This window comes from Podarcis melisellensis (assembly GCF_964234715.1).
Source record: "Podarcis melisellensis genome assembly, chromosome: 3".
Classification (NCBI taxonomy): domain Eukaryota; kingdom Metazoa; phylum Chordata; class Lepidosauria; order Squamata; family Lacertidae; genus Podarcis; species Podarcis melisellensis.
In genome coordinates, this window is record NC_138530.1 from 26,633,834 (window position 1) to 26,652,889 (window position 19,056).

At 45.3% G+C, this 19,056-nt stretch overlaps 2 protein-coding genes across 2 annotated transcripts in view; one reads left to right on the forward strand and one right to left on the reverse strand.

Moving 5' to 3' along the window:
* SMYD2 (SET and MYND domain containing 2) overlaps positions 1 to 16,471 on the forward strand; it is a 35,025-nt gene extending 18,554 nt beyond the window's left edge. The window contains exons 4-12 of the mRNA XM_081904230.1: positions 82 to 142; positions 2,189 to 2,313; positions 3,342 to 3,409; positions 4,366 to 4,468; positions 7,021 to 7,131; positions 9,059 to 9,179; positions 11,089 to 11,263; positions 13,499 to 13,607; positions 16,032 to 16,471. Coding sequence (XP_081760356.1) covers positions 82 to 142; positions 2,189 to 2,313; positions 3,342 to 3,409; positions 4,366 to 4,468; positions 7,021 to 7,131; positions 9,059 to 9,179; positions 11,089 to 11,263; positions 13,499 to 13,607; positions 16,032 to 16,112 — 954 coding nt within the window. The 3' untranslated portion in view covers positions 16,113 to 16,471. The remainder of the gene's footprint in view (positions 1 to 81; positions 143 to 2,188; positions 2,314 to 3,341; positions 3,410 to 4,365; positions 4,469 to 7,020; positions 7,132 to 9,058; positions 9,180 to 11,088; positions 11,264 to 13,498; positions 13,608 to 16,031) is intronic.
* PTPN14 (protein tyrosine phosphatase non-receptor type 14) overlaps positions 1 to 19,056 on the reverse strand; it is a 455,032-nt gene that overhangs the window by 322,153 nt on the left and 113,823 nt on the right. The window lies entirely within an intron of this gene.

The window sequence follows — 19,056 nt, forward strand, 5'->3', positions numbered from 1 at the left end:
AAAGGACAGTTGTGAATAAGCTGATGGAATGTGTGTGGGGGATTTTTTTGAAAATGTCACTTTTCTTTTCTTCGTTACTAGAAAACACACCCTGGGAGGACTGAGTCAGAAAAGCTCCTTTCTATAACAGAGTTTGAATCCCGTAAGTATAGAAAAAAGGAAGACTCCAAGGGTTATTCCATAGGGGGTTCAGAAAGCGTTTTGTAGCTGTTCAACAAAACCTGCCTGTTTTTACATGTCTCTCTCTCTCTCTCTTCCTGTAGTATTGAGAATGATATTTATTCATCGCTCTTTAGAAAAAGTCTCAAAGTGACTAACAGTACATCAAAAATACAATGCAATAGGCAAAAACAATAAAAAACAGACACAATACAGTACCAAAAGGTTACATTATCACTTCTGTTATGAATTATCCTTGTTTATCTTGAATACAGTGAGTTTTCGTGGAAAAGTCACAGGCTATATATACCCTCTTTGGCCTTGCTGTTTGCATTTTGCCTCTATAGCTTTGCGCATACTAATCATAGTACAATACACAAACATTTTATGCATGTGCGTTTCTATATCTACCTCAACAAGGTAGATATACCATTCTCCCCACCCCGCTGCCACCGCCAATGATTGTATTGTTCCCCTTAACTTGGGATAAAAGTGAATTGAAATTCTGGTCCATTGATTACACTTCTGTCTTGTCAAAACAGCCTTCCTGGCAACTCGGGTGACTTTGGTGGATTGTAATGTGAAATTTTAAAACAGCCAGCATTGTTACCAGGGGGCATCTAGTCAGTGATGGTACAGTTGCTTGATAGTGACAGTGTCTTTGGGGCTAATTGCAGGGCCCTCCAGTGTTGAGTTGCATATCTGTCACTGCCAGTCAAATCTGACATGTCCTCGGCGGTTGCCGCATCCCAAATGCTCCTAAAGGTGATCTAAGGAGGAGTGAAGGCCTGTGCGTGTGTGTGAACTTATTTCCCCAGCTCAAGGCAGAGCTCAAAACTGAGCCGCTATTAAGAAGGCTAAGCAAACTGGAATTGCCTGCCAAGCATTCATAGGGCTGCTCTCTTCCTCGGTGCTGACAATAAGGGGAACAAGTGAGCACAACCATGCACATATTAGAGAACTATAATGTCTTAGATTTGACTTCTGCTCAGTTGGAGCACCATGAGATGCGGTCATGAAATGCAGCTATCTCTAGGAATAAATGTACAACTTTTGTGCATTTGACAAGAATACCACTTCATTATATTTATTGCATTTTTAGGAAGACCATTTTAAAAAAAAACCCACCAACCTTCTGGCTTTAGCATATTAGGTTGTTTAATGTGTCACTTTTTCAGGCAACCTGATGCTGAATTGAGCAGAAATGGGCTGCAAGATCACATTTTTATGCAGTATGTGGGGGGGGGGGAGGGAGAAGAGTTTGGATTTGATATCCCGCTTTATCACTACCTGAAGGAGTCTCAAAGCGGCTAACATTCTCCTTTCCCTTCCTCCCCCACAACATACACTCTGTGAGGTGAGTGAGACTGAGAGACTTCAGAGAAGTGTGACTGGCCCAAGGTCACCCAGCAGCTGCATGTGGTAGAGCAGATACGCGAACCCGGTTCACCAGATTACGAGACTACCGCTTTTAACCACTACACCACACTGCATCATCTCCCCCCCCCCACCCCACCCCACCCCACCTGCCACACACACACACACTCACTCTAGGGTCTCTATCATTTACTGAAGTCTGGCGTGGCATTTATCAATATTTTATTTTCGATTGATTGTTTTTTTAACCAGAGTAAAAACCCAGTTTTGATGTCCTGTGAGGAACTCTTCTTCCCACACAGGGAGGCCTTTCATCAGGTGTCATTTAATTCAGTGGTTCAGTGGCATACTCGAGCATTCGTTAGTGGTGCATTGACAAATACACAAAAAGATTACACAGTGCGTTTCATAAGCCAATATTATCCCCAGCTAATATATGGGTAGAAATGTGCCAGCTGTTAGATGCTTCCTGGCATTGTTCCCTTCCACAAGGCCTACAAGGAAGAAAATGATACTCCCTGCAGTTCAAAGAAGAGTTCTTGTGACTGGTTCTCTTTTCTTCGAGGGCGTCCTGTCTTGAAGCAGACTTCGCTGCACTTCACTGCAAGTAAATTGGTCTTTGTATTGAAAAGGGATTTCTTTTCCTTTGCAGATCTCGATAAGCTCGACAATGAAAAGAGAGAGTTGATTCAGAATGACATCTCGGCTCTCCATCACTTTTATTCAAAGCATATAGAATACCCTGACAATGCAGCTCTTGTGGTCCTTTTTGGTCAAGTAAGATGGATTTTAAAAAGGGGGTAGGGGGTTAGGCTGGATCCAAATGGCACCTTTGGGAGTATGTGATCTTGCACTGAACCAGAAGTACAGGAAGTAAGGTTGAAAAAGAAGCTTAGAATTGTGTGCAATTTTGTGTGATAAATCCCACATTTTGGGCCTTGCCAGCCCCAGAAAACTCTGTCAGATGGGGCAGGAGGAATGGACTTTGCTTCAAAATGGTTTAAGGGTGTTGCATGCACTAAATTGAATCATCCCCAAAAACCCTCTATTAGAAGCCTCCTAGTGGTTCTGGAAACCAAAGCCTTGGCAAATAATTTTATGCATGTTTGCATATTACATTTCTTCAGTATTTGTCCCCAAAATGTAAAGTGTGGAAGTGCTATGCAGTTCTCATTCCCCCCCCCCCCTTTTGATATAGCCTAGTACTCAGTCCCATTTTCTTTAGCTTTTACCCTTTTAATTTATTGTTGACTTTCTTTAAAAAAGAAACAATAATATGTATCATAGAGTAGATATACAAAATGCACACCAATACATAAACATACTGAGCACATATTGTAAACATAAACACTATATATTAGGAAATGATTTTTTTTTACAAACATCGAGATAGTAACGTTTGATGTTAGTACATGACATGAATGCTGTTGTATACACATTTTAAAAGATGATGCTGTCTAAATGATGTAATGGAAGGTACGGCTTGGAACTGAATGTCATTTTGAGACTGATAATAACACACTCAGCTGCCTTTTGGCCCCACCTGGTTCCAGGATGCTGACACACTCTACTGCAGCTCAGCCCGGCTGCTGCATCCTTAATCTTCCACTATAAAACTAAATTGCAGGCAAACTCTGACCTCCCTTCTTGTAAAGCTAGTCGCTCAGCAGCAAGACTTGATTAAGAATAAGCAGCATTCTAATCAGATTAATCAGGATGGGGCAGACAAATATGGTCACTTAGGCATGCAATGCTCAACAAGCCAGCGGGTTTTTAATTTCTCGCCATCTTTCGCTTTCTCTCAGGTGAACTGTAACGGCTTCACAATTGAAGATGAAGAACTTTCACACTTGGGATCAGCGATATTCCCCGAGTAAGTGTTTTAGATGCAGTATCTCCCCCAGGGGGCAAACACACAGACACAATTTCTAAGACCTATCAATTAGTTTCCAACAACAACAACAACAACAAAATCCCCCAATGCTGTAAGTTATTTGCAAAGCTGAGCAAGACATTCCTTTCTCAGCTCTTGGAGTCCTGCACACAGCTCCCTTCCTCTTTGTGTTCAACATCTGTGCCTATCTTATGAACCGGGTCCTCACCATATACCAGGTCTGAGTGGTCCAGGATCTCAAAGGGCCAATACAGTAGTTCCCTTGAAACTATTGAGATTTTAAGGTGCTTCACTGTGGCTTTGCTGCTGTTTCCTAGGACTTCACTTGTGGAGGTAAATTCTATAAGCTGATAAGACATTTTGTTGTCTTTGAGATTCCTTCATGAACTCGCAACTTTGCCCTGATCATACAGTTGTAAGAATAAACTTCATAAAGAGACTTTTGAGCTGCTTTGCACATAACGCTAAATCAAATACAGGCTTGCTGCAAATGCACAGCTTTCCAAAGAGGCGTTTGCAGCTGCTGAGCTACTTCTCTGGTCCTGCTGCTGTTGCACTGCTGTGAGCTAAGTCACGGTTTGCCTTAGTGAGCCACCCAAACCCAAGCTCACGGTTTGTTTCACTCCAAGCAAACCATGGGCTTTAACCAAGGTTTGTCTGGAGGAGACGAGCCTCCACAATGTTGAGCCAAACTATGGCTTGCTTTCCATGAGTGTAATAGCGGGAGGACTATGGGGAGGACTGCAGGTGCGACCCATTCCCCAGGAGCCCTCGCACTTTCACATCTGTGCTGAGCCATGGTTTGGCTTGGTGTTATGTTATATGCCCATTCAACACAGGTAATGGTCGCAAGTCCTACAGTATACAGTTCTCTTCCTTGTGGTCTTCAATATTGCTGCTCATGGAACAAATGGGTGCCCTTTTGTTTTTGTCAGTGTGGCGCTCATGAACCACAGTTGTTGCCCCAACGTGATTGTCACCTACAAAGGGACCGTGGCTGAAGTCAGAGCTGTGCAGGAGATAGAAGCTGGTGATGAGGTAAATGTGCAGTGGATGCCTGCTTTCAAGGGGTGGGGAGGGACTGGTTTGTAAAACACACAGCCTGCCATGCACCTGTGGTGTGTCTTTTCATCTGTGTGGTAAACTCATCCTCCACACCCCGTTTGAGGATTCTCCTCTTCATTTCCAAATCCAGTTATGATGATGTGGTCTTTAACCTCTGGGAGCCAGCACCTCCCCTCTCGAAACGGTGACTTCTTTCTCTGACAGAAACCACACCTGGTATTTAAAGGAGGTCTCCTGTCCAAAATTGCAGCCCCCTCATGAGTTCTCCCTCACTTCTCCCCACAAGTATTAGCCAGGCTTAACCCGTGTTTCTTAAGCATGTTGTTTAACCATGTCGTCCTCCTCTCTCTGAGGAATGGGGATTGGATGTAAAATAGGACGGTGCAAAAGGTTAACATGGGCCTGCTGTTTTTCAGCAACAGAATCACGGGTATTTCCCCCCCCCCTTGGACTCAGGTTTGAAGAGGTCACTTAAATAGGCCAAGGGTAGCTTCAGATGAGGGACGCGGGCGGCGCTGTGGTTTAAACCACAGAGCCTAGGATTTGCCTATCAGAAGGTTAGCAGTTCGAATCTCCGTGACAGGGTGAGCTCCTGTTGCTCGGTCCCTGCTCCTGCCAACCTAGCAGTTCGAAAGCATACCAAAGTGCAAGTAGATAAATAGGTACCACTCCGGCGGGAGGGTAAATGGCGTTTCCGTGCACTGCTCTGGTTCGCCAGAAGCGGCTTAGTCATGCTGGCCACCTGACCCGGAAGCTGTATGCTGGCTCCCTCAGCCAATAAAGCGAGATGAGTGCCGCAACCCCAAAGTCGGCCACGACTGGACATAATGATCAGGGGTCCCTTTACCTTTACCTTAGCTTCAGATACTGCCTGCAGCATGTCAGGCCGGCCTGTTTCATAACCTAACTCACTCCATTAGTCCACCACACGACTACCACTCCCTTCCCCACAGATCCATGGTTACCTGACGTTCCCACGAGGGGCGAGGACATCGTTTACTTTTGCTGCATTCCAGAAATCCCAGTTGTGGGATTATTGAGGAAAATATTTACATGTTCCCTTTGAATGCCTTATACGTATTCATTTATGTAAAATAAAGACGATTAAACGGAATAACAGCAGTGCCAACAGAAAGAGTGTGTGTTAACAAGTTGGTAGAATATTCCTAATCAAGGGAGTATTGAACTCCTGGAAAAGGTTCTCTGCCATTCAATTAGCGCAGAAGCGCAACAGATTTGTCCTCTGTGGCGTGGCCTGTGCCTCCACCTTCTGGCTCAACCTGGGTACTGCATGGGAAACCTGTCAAGATTTCTGTGTGTCTGCGTGCGTGTTTAGATTGGCTCCCATATTTTCTGCCTGGAGAAAAGCAATTGAGATGCACTCACTGTAGGATAAAAACAAGCAACTGCAAACTAAAATCAACTTGCCCTGGGCATGTTGAGAGAAGGTGAAGGACACACACATGCACACAAACAAGAGCAGACTCAGTGGAAAACCGTGCGTTGGCGCTGGAGCAGATATGTGTTTGGTTTTCCTTGTAGCCTTTTAATTGTATTATATTTTGGGTGAGAAATTTTAAGATCAGCATTTGAAACTTTCCGTCTTATTTTATAACCGGAAGAAAATTCTTTGAGTTTGCGTGTATTTGGAGTTCTGTTTTCTGCTTCTGCTTCTTCTGGGCAGATAAGATACTTTGCTAGCCAAGGCAAACTGAGTGGCTGTTTACTTTTTTGCATCCACAAAGAGGCTTAGAATAAATGTATCTCTGCCTATATGCCATTCTGTGTTCAGACTTGCAGCAAAATTCAAAATCCAACAAAAACAAATCTCAAGATTCCGGCCATGATATAGAACCCTCAGGTCATCTAGTCCAACCCCCTGCAGAGCAGGAATCTCAACTAAAGCATCCATGGCAGATGACCAGCCAACCTCTGCTTACAGTACACCACCTTCCAAAGGAGTCTATTCTCCATCTTTGAACAAGAGTATTGGTGGTATCGAACAAAACTGATCTGCTGACGCACAAAATTTTGGTTGTGCAGTGGAACTTCCCCTTCCCTCCCCTCCTTTTGGGAGATGGTGGGTCCGGCTCCCCACAAGGTCTGAGGGATGGTGGACTGGCCCCATCCTGAAAAAGTTTGCTGACCCCTGGCTTGGACCCTTCTCCAGGGAATCAGATAACATCAGGTTCCCAACTGCAGGAAGGCCTCTGAGCTGGATGCAGTTAGGCTCCCTCTTCAGAGAGTTGGAAATGGAGCTGGCATGGATAGGGGTGTTGTGTGTCCCCACTTTAAGCTGACACATGTTCAGCCATTAATACCTGCAGATTCTATCAGTAGTAAACAAACTGAACTTGGGCTGTATTTTCCTGGGACTTAGCCCTGAAACCTGGTGCATTGTGGAAATGCAGCGAGTTTCTGGCCACTCACTGCAACCAGTTTGTAGGTCAGTGTATGTTTATGTATAACCTATAGCATTTTAATACCTATCTGCTGTTGTTATATTACCCGTCTGTCTTTTCCAGATTTTTACCAGTTACATTGACCTGCTATATCCCACAGAAGATAGGAATGATCGATTAAGAGATTCCTATTTCTTCACTTGCGATTGCAGAGAGTGCATTACTAAAAAAAAGGTGATTGTATTTAATAGAGTGCACATGCTTTATTTATTATTTAGATTTATAGCTCAACTTTATAGCAAAGGCATAGCATTTTTTTTTTGTTTGGGTTCTTTACCTCATCATCATTTATTACCATCTAATATTTATATTGTGCCTGTAATATGAGGCTATAAAGCAGATCTGTGACATGGCGTACCTCCTGCTTCCAATTCCCATTGGTGCAGCTGTGTCTGGCTTATTCAAGGTCAACCATTTAGACTGCGGGAGTAGTGGGCTCCACATTAGTTTCTCCCGTTGGGCTACAGCTCCAGCCATCTCTGACTACTGACCATGTTCCCTGGGGCTGGTGGGAGGAGGAACCCAAGAACCATCATATTGGTTACTCTTTGTCAGAGCTGGTTCAGCTGCACATCAGCGCAGAGACTCAGAGGTGAGCAGTAGAGTTGATTCTCTATTCAGGGAAACAGAATACAGACAGAGAAACCTACGGGCAAGACTGGCGCCTAGTAAATCAGTTGTCTGAATTGATAATCTGGGCCTTCCATTTCTCCCTAAGTCTCTCCTCTGTCTGGCTGTTTTCCCAGCAGACTTAAACTCCCCCTGTGCTCTTTGCTCTGCTGCACACAAGGCCCTCCATGCCGTTGGAGACAAGGGAGGAGCAGGGATGAATATAGTAGGACTGCTGCAACCTATTGCAGCCTCACCCCCTACCTCCTCCTCAACTGCCTGTCCTATGTCTGCAGTGCTTTCTGTCTCCTCTTCCTCTCTCTCACTGAAGCCTGTTGCTTGTTCTATGGGTATAGGGCAGTGTACAAATTTAATGCATAAGCATCCGCATCCAACCCTTATGGCCTCCCCCCTTCATCCTCTGACCTGTTTTCAGTGTCCCACTGTCACCCCTCAGGCTCTGAGCCTTCCTCTTCTGAGGCTTCCTGAGGGAGTTCTCCAACTGAAGCCTCCCACCACTCCTCGTCGTCCAGCCAGTCACTGACACCCTTGCAGTAGGGCTGCGGCTGAGCACAGCCTTACCCCCTGTCCCCCCCCCCCCCATATAGCTTTCCCACAATCTCTCCCTCTCTCCAGAGAGCAGATGCAGCATTTGGGATGATCAAGACATTAACCTGAGAAATTTGGGGGAGGGTGTGTGTATTAAGGGAACATGTCCCAGAAGCAGCTTGCTGGGGGAGGGGGAATAGCCACCATGCTAGCTCCCCAGAAGGTGGGTCACCGGGAGGGATGTTCCCGCTGTGCAAATGCACCAACGGAGCCAATCTGGTGTTCCTGCTGGTGCATTCGCACTGCACTCTTCCCCACCTTGCCCCCCCATACAAGCAGCAGCAACCCACCCACCAGGAATTCAGCACAGTGGCTCCGCCCACTTCTGACAGGCAGCATTTGAGTCTCACGCCATCCAGGGTCCAAAGCAGCCCCTTTAGTATGTGGCATCTTCAGGCAGTGCTTGAAAATGTTCCTGCTTAAAGCCCTAGAGTGTTGTTGGATAGGGAATACTGAGTCCATATAATGGAGCTTCCTATTCACCTAACAGTGTGTGGAAGACATGGGTAGGCAACAGGGTGCCCTCCAAATGTGGCTGGACTGAAACTGTCATCATCCTTGACCAACGTGGCCATGCTGGCTGATGGGAGTTAGAGCCCACCAACGCCAGAGAGCCATCCATTGGCTACCCCAGGAGATAATTAGTCAGGGACCCATGCAGATGCTACAGCACTACCCTCATGTCCTCTGTGAGAAACCCTGGTTAATTTTTATCATAGTTTTAAGTTCTCTTCTTTTAACAGATCCCTATAATCTCTCTCTCTCTCTTTCTCTCTCTCTCGCTGTGTGTGTTTTGCACAGCTATTGTTGGTTTCTGTGTGGATCTGCTTTTTGTCTCGGAGCTGGGGGAGGCCTTGTAACTCTCTCGCAACTCTTCCCTCAGGACAAAGATAAACTGGAAATCCGCAAGCTGAACGAGCCTCCATCAGCAGAAGCCGTGCGAGATATGATCAAATATGCCAGAAATGTGATTGAGGAATTCAGGAGGGCCAAACACTACAAATATATCCTTTGGTGTTCTCTTTCTCACTCGCTCTCTTTCTTATCTGTGCTCTCTGTTTAAGCTGAACTTTAGATTCAATTGAGCAGCCTCATTTTGTTGAGGCATGTCCAAAAATGCAATTCCCCAGCGTCAGGCTGCTGTATTCCTCTCTCATCTCCCCCCACCCCTTGCTTTGTTTCTCGACCCCAGAGTTTCTTTTCCAGCAAGTAGGTTTGGTTTCTCTTAGAGCTGAACTTGGCTGCAGTAAAGCAAGGTAAAAAGTGATTTGCAACTGCTCTGGAGTGTAATTTTTTTGACCAGCAATGCAAGAAAGGGAGTGTGCAAAGCTATTTAGTCTAACACAGTAGGTGAGTGCGAGACCCTCCACTGATTTAACATTTCTTTGGGATTATTTTACATAATTGTGGGGTGATTCCAGGTGGGTAATGCAATCCTAGCCCAGCCCAAGGATGGTCAAAGCAACAGAGTCACTGCCACAAATGGAGCCCTGTTGCTTCCTTCTAGTCAGGAATGTAGAGGGGTTTCCTCTCTAGTAGCTGAACTGGTACAGGATCCAACAAATTTCAGGGTCCTATCCTGGCAGTGGGACGCGGGTGGCACTGTGGGTTAAACCACAGAGCCTAGGACTTGCCGATCAGAAGGTCAGCGGTTCGAATCCCCGCGATGGAGTGAGCTCCTGTTGCTTGGTCCCTGCTCCTGCCAACCTAGCAATTCAAAAGCACGTCAAAGTGCAAGTACAGTAGATAAATAGGTACCACTCCGGCGGGAAGGTAAACAGTGTTTCCGTGAGCTGCTCTGGTTCGCCAGAAGCAGTTTAGTCATGCTGGTCACATGACCCGGAAGCTGTACGCCAGTTCCCTTGGCCAATAAAGCAAGATGAGTGTGCAACCCCAGAGTTGGTCACAACTGAACCTAATTGTCAGGGTTCCTTTTACCTTTACCTTTATCCTGGCAGTAGCTTTGTGCTGGAGGTCAGGCCTCCAGTGCAGTGGAGCCCCCTCATTGGAAATCTGTGGGTCTGAGCAGGAATGGAAATGGGTCCATGCTTCATTCTCACTCCCAAGCTCCATATCTGATGCTTCAGAGGGGCGTGCAACCCAGTGCAAAGCAAGCTGAATACTGCCACCCAACAGTGCCTCTGTCTTGATGGGCTTCCGTTTCCTCTTGTTTGCCTGCATTGTCTTATCACTGATCCCAGATAGGGGTTCGGAACCTTCCTGGGAGCTGATGAAAATGCCAGAGAGAGACTAAGACTGATAATATTTCTTCCCAATTCCATTGACAGTCTTAGCCAGCAGTTTCATGTAGATTTTACAACATCATGTAAAAGAAGATGGAATTATGTGCTCCTTCAAATGCCTGGGTATGAGAGTCCACCACCTGACCGTTGAGCTATCTGAGCTCAGGACCTCCTCCCAAGGTAGCTAACAATAATGTTCAGATGCAGTTTGCCTGTGAATGCCATCTGCTAGGAACAAATACTTGAAGGGCTGTCATGGCAAAGATGGAGCAGGCTTATCCTCTGACGCTCCTAGAGAGCAGTGGAAATAGCAAGGAAACAGGTTTTTTAAGCTAAACCTCAGGAGAAAAGTCTATGCAACAGAGGAACAAACTGCCTCCAGATACACTGGGCTTCCATTGTCTAATCAGAGGCCCAGGAATGTCTTTCTTGCATCTTGCATTGCACTTCTGGCGTGGAGCAGGAGCTTGGACCACATGACCTCTTAAGTCCCTTCCAGTTTGTGTGTTTCTGCAATGGAGCAGGGCTGTACATTTCTGTATGGAACGCTTGTGATTTTGCTTAAGAAGACTTGGCTTTTCAGGAACAGGTGTTCAGCTGTGTAGCCCTGGAGTCATAACTGGGCATTCGTTCGCCGCTTCCTTTCTGTGCTCCTTAACTTTTGGCTTACCCCCAAGTGAACTGCTCGAGGTTTGCGAGCTTAGCTTGGACAAGATGGGCGCTGTGTTTGTCGAGAGCAATGTTTACATGCTGCACATGATGTACCAGGCTATGGGAGTCTGTCTGTACATGCAAGACTGGGAGGGTGCTTTGCGCTACGGGCAGAAGATTATCAAACCATACAGGTAGCGTTCCTGAATTTTTCTGTGTAATTTGTATGAAGTGTCTCTAAAGAAACACACCCACCCAAACACACCTTCACCTTCCAATTCAATGAACTGATCTCATTAATGACTGTTTCTGTGTAAGCCAAGCCTAGCAGGTAGAAGCAAAACAAGATAATTATGTGCTTGTTATCCCAAGAAAACAACTCCTGAATTATTTACATATTTCGGAAGTGGGGCTGTCAGCTGATTGAAGAATACTTAGTTGATTGTGTGAGGTTTAATGTTATTTAAATCTCCATATGAATGAAATGGTAGCTTTGAGGGGGGAAGGAAAGCATTTTGTTGTAACTGAATGGGAGAAGGAACATACAAGTATGTGTTGCAACGGCATAATCTTGGAGGTACTCCTTCTTGTGTGGTGGAAAGTGGGAAATCCCCTTGGAATTTTTCTAGAACTGTCCTTGCCAGGTGCAATTTTTATATGAAACATGGTTAGCACTTTTTAAAAGTAGGTTGTCTGGTGATTCAGGAGAATCATCCTAGTTGATAAAATGTCTCCCCCTGCAAGGTTAGATTTGATCTACCGAGATAAATCACTCAGTGGAGGAGGGGTTAAATCTGCATGGCAATTTTTATTTAAATACATATCTTTGAAAATATTTTATTCAAAATATATGCATATTGGTACTTGTTTTCTGCTGGAAAAGTAGAAACTTTGGAGAAGTGCAAAAACTATACGTTCATCTAGGAAGTGTAAGTGGCTCAGAAACTACCATTAATCCAGAATAGGGCTGCTAGATTAGTGACTTGGAGCAGCTGCTGGGACCATGTAGCACCAGTCCTAAAAGATCAACATTGGCTCCCAGTTCGTTTCTGAGCACAAATCCAGCTGTTGGTGTTGACCTTCAAAGCCCTAAATGGCTAACCCAATAAATATTTAATAACAAATACTTTTTAAAAAAAGCCCTAAATGGCTTCGTCCCTGTATACCTGAAGCAACATCTCCACCCCCATCATTCAACCTGGACACTGAGAGCCAGCTCCGAGGGCCTTCTGGCAGTTCCCTCCTTGCGAGAAGTGAAGCTACAGGGAAACAACCAGAGGGCCTTCTTGGTAGTGGCACCCGCCCTCCCATCAGATATCAAGGAGATCAATAATTATGACTTTTTGTAGACATTTGAAGGCAGCCCTGTATCAGCAAGCTGTAATGTTTGAGGTTCTGTTGTGTTCTTTTATATTCTGTTGGAAACATTGCCCTGCAGCCCATGCAGAGAGGAGCACTACCAGCAGCATGTTAAGCCCAGAGACTGTGGCACGGCACACCCTACTGTTGTGTGTGAGCCAGTCGCGAGGCTGCTCAACGAATTATCTCGGGGCATAATTTTCTCTCTAGCTGTGGAGTGTAAACGAACATCTCCCTTTGAATCAGATGCCAGTATGAAGCCATACTGGTGGGGAGCGGTGACTGGGAAAACACAATGGCACATTCTTCCCCTGGAGCCCGAATCAGATTTATCACCCTGGTGATTTGCCCAGGTTTTTTGGTGTTTTTGGTGGGGGGACTTGGAGACTGATCTTCTAAGCTGGTTTAGGCTGGCTGCGCAACCAGCGGCATGCTGACATTGCAGCTGCGAGATTGCTCTTGGGTTGCCCCTCTGCTCACCTGATCTCTGGTCTAAGTGTGTAGTTTGCCCTGCAAAAGTATAAGCCTCATTTGACCAAAGTCCATTTCATAAGACGATCACAAATTGACCATGTGTGTGTATATGTTGGCAACAGCCGGAATGCGTTAGCAAAAAGAAAGAAAAGTGGAGCGCACCAATAATTCCTTCCACTGAAGAATAAGAGAGCAAAGTATATGGCTGTGGGGTTATGTCTGAATAAACTAATCCCGTGAATCAGAGTGGAAAGGCGAAGGGAACACTTTGATAGAATGGAATAGTGGCAGAATAGAGCACATGCAGCTATGACACCGTTCCTTGATTTATTAAAAGTAAATGGATAAATGTTATTTTTACAAAGTATTTTATTCTTTGTGCAATTTGTTTTATGTTTGTCCTGTACAATTCATTTGGCGAAATGGTTATGCATGTTTAAAAAGAAAATGGTAAATCAACCATTATCAATAATTGCATAAAAGGAAGGGCAAGATGTGTGTCTTGGCCTGCCGAGCTGTTGCAAACAAATTTTGTAGAACTGAGGTTTCAAGTTCTGGTGAAAGCAGATGTTGTTCCTCTTTTTCTTTTTTTGCAGTAAACATTATCCTTTATATTCCCTCAATGTGGCCTCCATGTGGCTGAAACTGGGGAGACTTTACATGGGCCTGGAAAACAGACCTGCTGGCGTTAAGGCTCTCAAGAAGGTATCCTCACACCCCCCCACACCCAGCCCCTTAGATGCCCTTATGACATGCATATAAACATTTTGTTTGGGTAGAAATTCTGAACTGCCTTTGCATAGCTATAGTACTTAATTTTCCAGCCACCTTCTACAGCTTCCTGAATTGGCAAAATGAAAGTCCTCCTCCCATTCCAAAATGATTATTTTAGAACTCAAATCTATGGATAGTACTTTTGCTCCTACCTTTGATGCCCCGAATCTCCTTCAATTAAGGTGGCAGCAACCGGCAGTTCAATTTAATTGGTACACACGGTTTTCCCAACAGGATCCGTCACTGAAAAGTCACTCTCAGTTTCTGTGGTTTTGTGTACAATCAAGAGCTGTTCAGAAACTGAATGTTCTTGGCTCTGATGGAAGCTGGCATATGGCACAAAGCAGATTGCATTTCAGTAGCTATCTTGAATGTTAGTGCATATGGTAGTCAAAATATTTTTTCCCCTGTAGCTGGAAAACCTTGTTAGGTGGAGTGGGTGGGCAGGCAGTGTATTGATCGGTTGTGGAGGGTTTTGGTTTGGCCTCCCTTTCCTCACCTTCACCTTGCAAGGGCTTTGCTGTGGAGCCCTCTCTATACTGACAGACCTGTAAGCATTAGTTGGTAGGGCATCCAGTCTGTGAGGACTGTTCCCTAAGGACTGCTCCCTAAGGTTTTCAACCTTCTTGAATTCACGGCTCCCTTGACCATCTACATTCTTTCTGTGGCACCCCTGTGGGGCTCAGGAGCCCAGTTCTGTCACCCCTTGCCTGCAGAGCTAGCAGCCTATCACCCTTTTTTGAACACCCTTGTGGAGTGTTCCCTCAGCCTCCTCTCCTCTCCCCTCTCCTTAGGAGTCCTCTGGACAGCTGTTGCCACCACCCTTGGTCTCTGAGCTGCCCCTCCCCGCCCCAAAGAGAGGTGCCTCCTCACACTGCCCCACAGGGGCCTGGGACTTGTCTACCCATTCCCAACAACAAAGGCTGGCAGGCTGGGCTCCCTTGCCCGCTTGCTTGCTTGCTTGCTTGCTTGCTTGCTTGCTTGCTTGCTTTCTCTGAGGCTGCCTTGGCTTCTGGCAACCAGTATCCCCTGGCCATCTCCAGAGGCACCATTCGCCTGGGAAGCTTGTAGCCAGGGATGCCGCAACAAACAGCTGTCCAAGCCTTTGGGAGGCAGAGACGCAAGAGGGCATCAGAGGAGGGAAGGAAGGAAAGGAAGAGGGACAGAGGCCAGTGTGGCCTACAACACCCCTGACCATCATTCAAGGCACCCCAAAGTGCCACGGCACACTGGTTGAAAACCACTGCCCTAAAGCAAAGAAGGAAAAAACAGCTGGATTTTCTACATTGACCTAGAAATGGTGGTGTTGAGCTTGAATCCTAGGCTTGCTGTGCACAGCTTCCTTAAATTTTTAGTTACCTTAATTCAAAAAGTTAGGGATGGCTAAAACATGCTTCTGCTGCACATGTGTGCACCATCAAAAGGAGGATTCAGGTGGCCCATTTCAAAATAGCATGTAAAGTATTAATTTACAGTGCAATCCTGTACATACCAATGTAGAAGTAAGTCCCATTAAGTGCATTAGAACTTACTCTAGCTAAGAGGGTACAGGCAACGACCAATTTGCACAGGGGTTCTGTTCTTGATCCCCATGCACATTGACGGAGCACGCATAAGCCTGCTCCATCCCGCTATGCCTCACTCCACCCCCTTTTCCAGCCACTTCCGGGTTGCCGTGATGCATGCGGTCAGAGTTGCATGTCAGTTGGTCGTTGCCTGTATAGGGTTGCAGCCTTGGCGACAAACTTTATTTTGGAGTTGAAGACCAAAGTAGTGCAACACAGGCTTGAAATGCAGATGCCAGGAAGTCGCCTCAGTGCCAGTGGTTCCAGGCAACTTGGCAACTAAGCTTCAACTTCTTTCTGAATGCTGTGGCTGTTGCGTCATAAACTCCGGGGGGAATTGGGTACAGGAGGACCAGCAAAGGGCGTTGCTGGAGGAGATACATGGAGGGTTGTGGTCATCTCAGTTAATGGCTAAAGCATCACCTTCTCCCATTGACCATCCAGACTCCATCTTGCTTTCAAATACAAGCAGGCCCAAATTCTGCTCGAAGCAGCTCTCTTTGAGAGTCATCTTCTGGTTAAGTTTAGAACAGAAAGGCAGATACAATGTCGTTTAACTTTTTGCTTGTCTGTGCCTTTCAAAAGAGTTTGGAGATCTCTTAGGATCAAAAGGTGCTGTGTATATAATAAGGTTTGATTCTTTACAATCAAATGGGCTGTTTTCAGTTGGGTACATTTAAGGGGACAAAAACCAGTCAGAGGTTTCTGACTCTTTGGAATCCCTGACGAGAACATTTCATAAACCAAGGCTGTCTGAATCAATTGTATTTTTTCTCTCCCTCTTTCGCAGGCAATTGCCATCATGGAGATAGCACATGGGAAAGATCATCCATACGTTATAGAGATCAAAAAGGAATTAGAGGCCCACTGAGTCTTTGAATCTATGCAATCCTTCAACCTTTCTTTAAAAGCCTTGCTATGGAAACTTCAGGAGTGCTTTGAAAATTGACATGGGATGAAAGCTTTTCTGTAAAATAATTGGAATGACAAACATGTGGTGCACCCGGGCCTTACCTCTTGCATTCTCTGAGGTTGATGTGAAATATCTTGAGCCTTGATGAATTAATTTTGAATGCTTTTCCCCCACTAAGGAAATGCCACGGTTTCATACAGCTAATGCCTTTGATTGATCATGTGCAGAGATGACCAATTCTTTTCTCTACAGATTTTAATGTACTATGTATCTTAGCCATGCAAAGCAATTAATTAAAATGGGACAGCCTTGCTTGAGCCGGCTTGATTGCTTTCCTTCTTATTGTGACATGAACTTTGTCTTTCGAAAAATGCATTGCAGGCACATTCATTGTAGCTGCAACATTTGCACTCCAAATTTTTGTTACAAACTTAGCTCTTGCATATATTGACTCGTTATTCGTTTCTAACACTGTGCGTCCACACTTAGGATAGCAATGTCAACATGGATAATGGAAACATACTTGTAATGGTTGTGAGGGGTTACTTGTGCGTAAATTGCCTTCGGTTTAGTTAGTTTGCTTGCCCAACCATGCTTAGGGTCAGAGCTCGCCCTCCGTGACCTGTTAGTCACTTGCAGAATCTGTCAGTGGGCGTTTCTTGAACCTCTTCCAGCATAAAAGCTGTTTGACCCCGAGTCTCCTCCTATGTTCCCTACGCGGAACGCGTCTGCGCAAGTAAGGGGAAGGCATGGGCGTGCCAGCGCTCTCTCCACTAGTTTCGGGTGAAGGGTCTTGGAGCCCTGTCACCAATTCCTCCATCTCCCTCTCTTCTCTATTGGTGTTATGCTGAATTCCTTCCCCCATGCTGGTCCCCTCTCCAGCATCGCTCTGGAGCCCTGCCTCCGCTTCTCGCTCTGATGTCAGCTCCCTGACAATACTGTTCCCTGAAAATTGTGTATGGGTGTATTAGCACAAGTTTCTGGGGTCTTACATATCTTCAGGAATAAGGAGAGATGTAGGGTTGACTTTACTATTGTTCTTTGGTGAGAACTGGATGCAGTATCACCCAAGAAACTGGTTCCAGTCAATTAGCTTTGCGGCCCAATCTTACAGAATCTTAGCAACTCCAAAACAGTAGGCAGAAGATTCCAAAGGGCAGGACTAGAACCAAAGAGTGGAAAATACAGGGAAGCCAATTTCAGCTAAACATTAGGAGAAACTTCTTAAGAACATAAGAGTCCTGCTCCATCAAGTCAGCTGTCCATCTAGTTTAGCACCCTTTTCTAATAGTGGTCAACTACATGCCTTTGCAAAGCATGCAAGTAGAACCTGACCTCAACAGCATTCTCCCCAGCTGCAGTTTCCAGCAACTGGTATTTAGAAGCAGAGAGAAAAGAGAGCAGCTCAGCAGTAGAGGATATTATTATTATTATTATTATTATTAATTTTATTTTGCTGGAGATATTTAGGCAGAGGCTGCCAAAGCCGTCTGTCATGGATACTGTCATTTCATCCTCCGTTGTTGATCCTGCACTGAGTAGGAGCTTGGGTGAGATAAAATTGAAAGGTCCCTTCCACCTCTGTGATTCTTCATATGTGTGGGAATTTTCTTTTTCCCGTGTTGCATATTAATGTCTTCTAGGTTGAGAGTTTCATTAAAGGTCCCTCCATTTAAAACCTGAAGCCTTCTGTACTTGGCGAGGTTTTCAGAGCAGTCATCGTAAGTGGAACTTATCAGAAAGGATGTGCTTCTATGGAATCTACATAAACTATAAATGAATGAATGAATGCCAACAGCATAAATTCTCAGTGAAATCCTATGCACGTTACCTTGAAGTAAGTCCCACTCCTTTCAGTGGGGCTTATGCCCAGGTGCATGTGCTCAGGATTTCAGCTTTGTTGTTTATGTCTGTTGTATCCACACGGCCATGTGTAGTGGCTTTGCATGAGGCTATGTATTTTCCCCCTCCTCCCTTAAGAAGGCATTCCTCTTCTGCAGAAAACAAGCATTATGATGATGTGCATCAAGATGCACCTTAAGGTGCACGTTTGTCCAGTTTCCTCCACTGAGCAGCTGAAGCTGCACATACAGGTTGCCAGTGCCAGTGGGTCCATGTGGAAGTTAAATGGTTAGATCTGCCCTATTTGTGCTCATGAGTAGCAGTATTTAGTGCACAGAGGCAGCACAGACCAACTGCATGCCGTGGACAGACGTACTGCCCAGGCTTTCCCTCCTCTCTGAAGGTACTGCCATAAACTCTCACACTTCAAAATATAAGGACCAACAGTTGGAAGCTTAACACTTAACAAGTCCATAGAAGGCCCTGAAGCACATGTTTTACAGGAAATGAAATTAGTCAGTGAAACATAATTTCCAAGCAGACTGGCCATGTCTTGATACTTTCAGATAGCAGAGTTTTAATCAAATGCTTGCTATGGCTGGGATGCAACAGTTGATGAAAATCTTTCTGTGAATTGCATTGCTGCTAGCGGATGTGTTGCCAAACTCCAAACAAAGGGTGCTAACAGTGCAATTCTAAAATGGAAGGCAACTGGAACTAACTCGAGTAGTGGCTGTACCTTAGGCACACATGCAAAGGAAAAGCAATAGGATCATCTATTTACTTGCTACCCTTTGCTATTTCATCACGTCAAGATGTCTTCTGGATAAAAGAGTGTAGAATTGCTATCAGGGATCAATATGCACACTGCTGGATGGCACAGTTAGAGGAGGGTGTCTTTTTATTTTGGACTCTGTTTGCAGCCTTGCGATGCTCCTGGGGTGCTTTGAGACTAGTCACTACTACTATTGTGTGTGAACAGGGAAATAGCATGTGAGGTAAGGACTTTGTGTGCAGGTCACACAAAATGAATTTGCAAAGGCACTTTACGCTTTTTAAT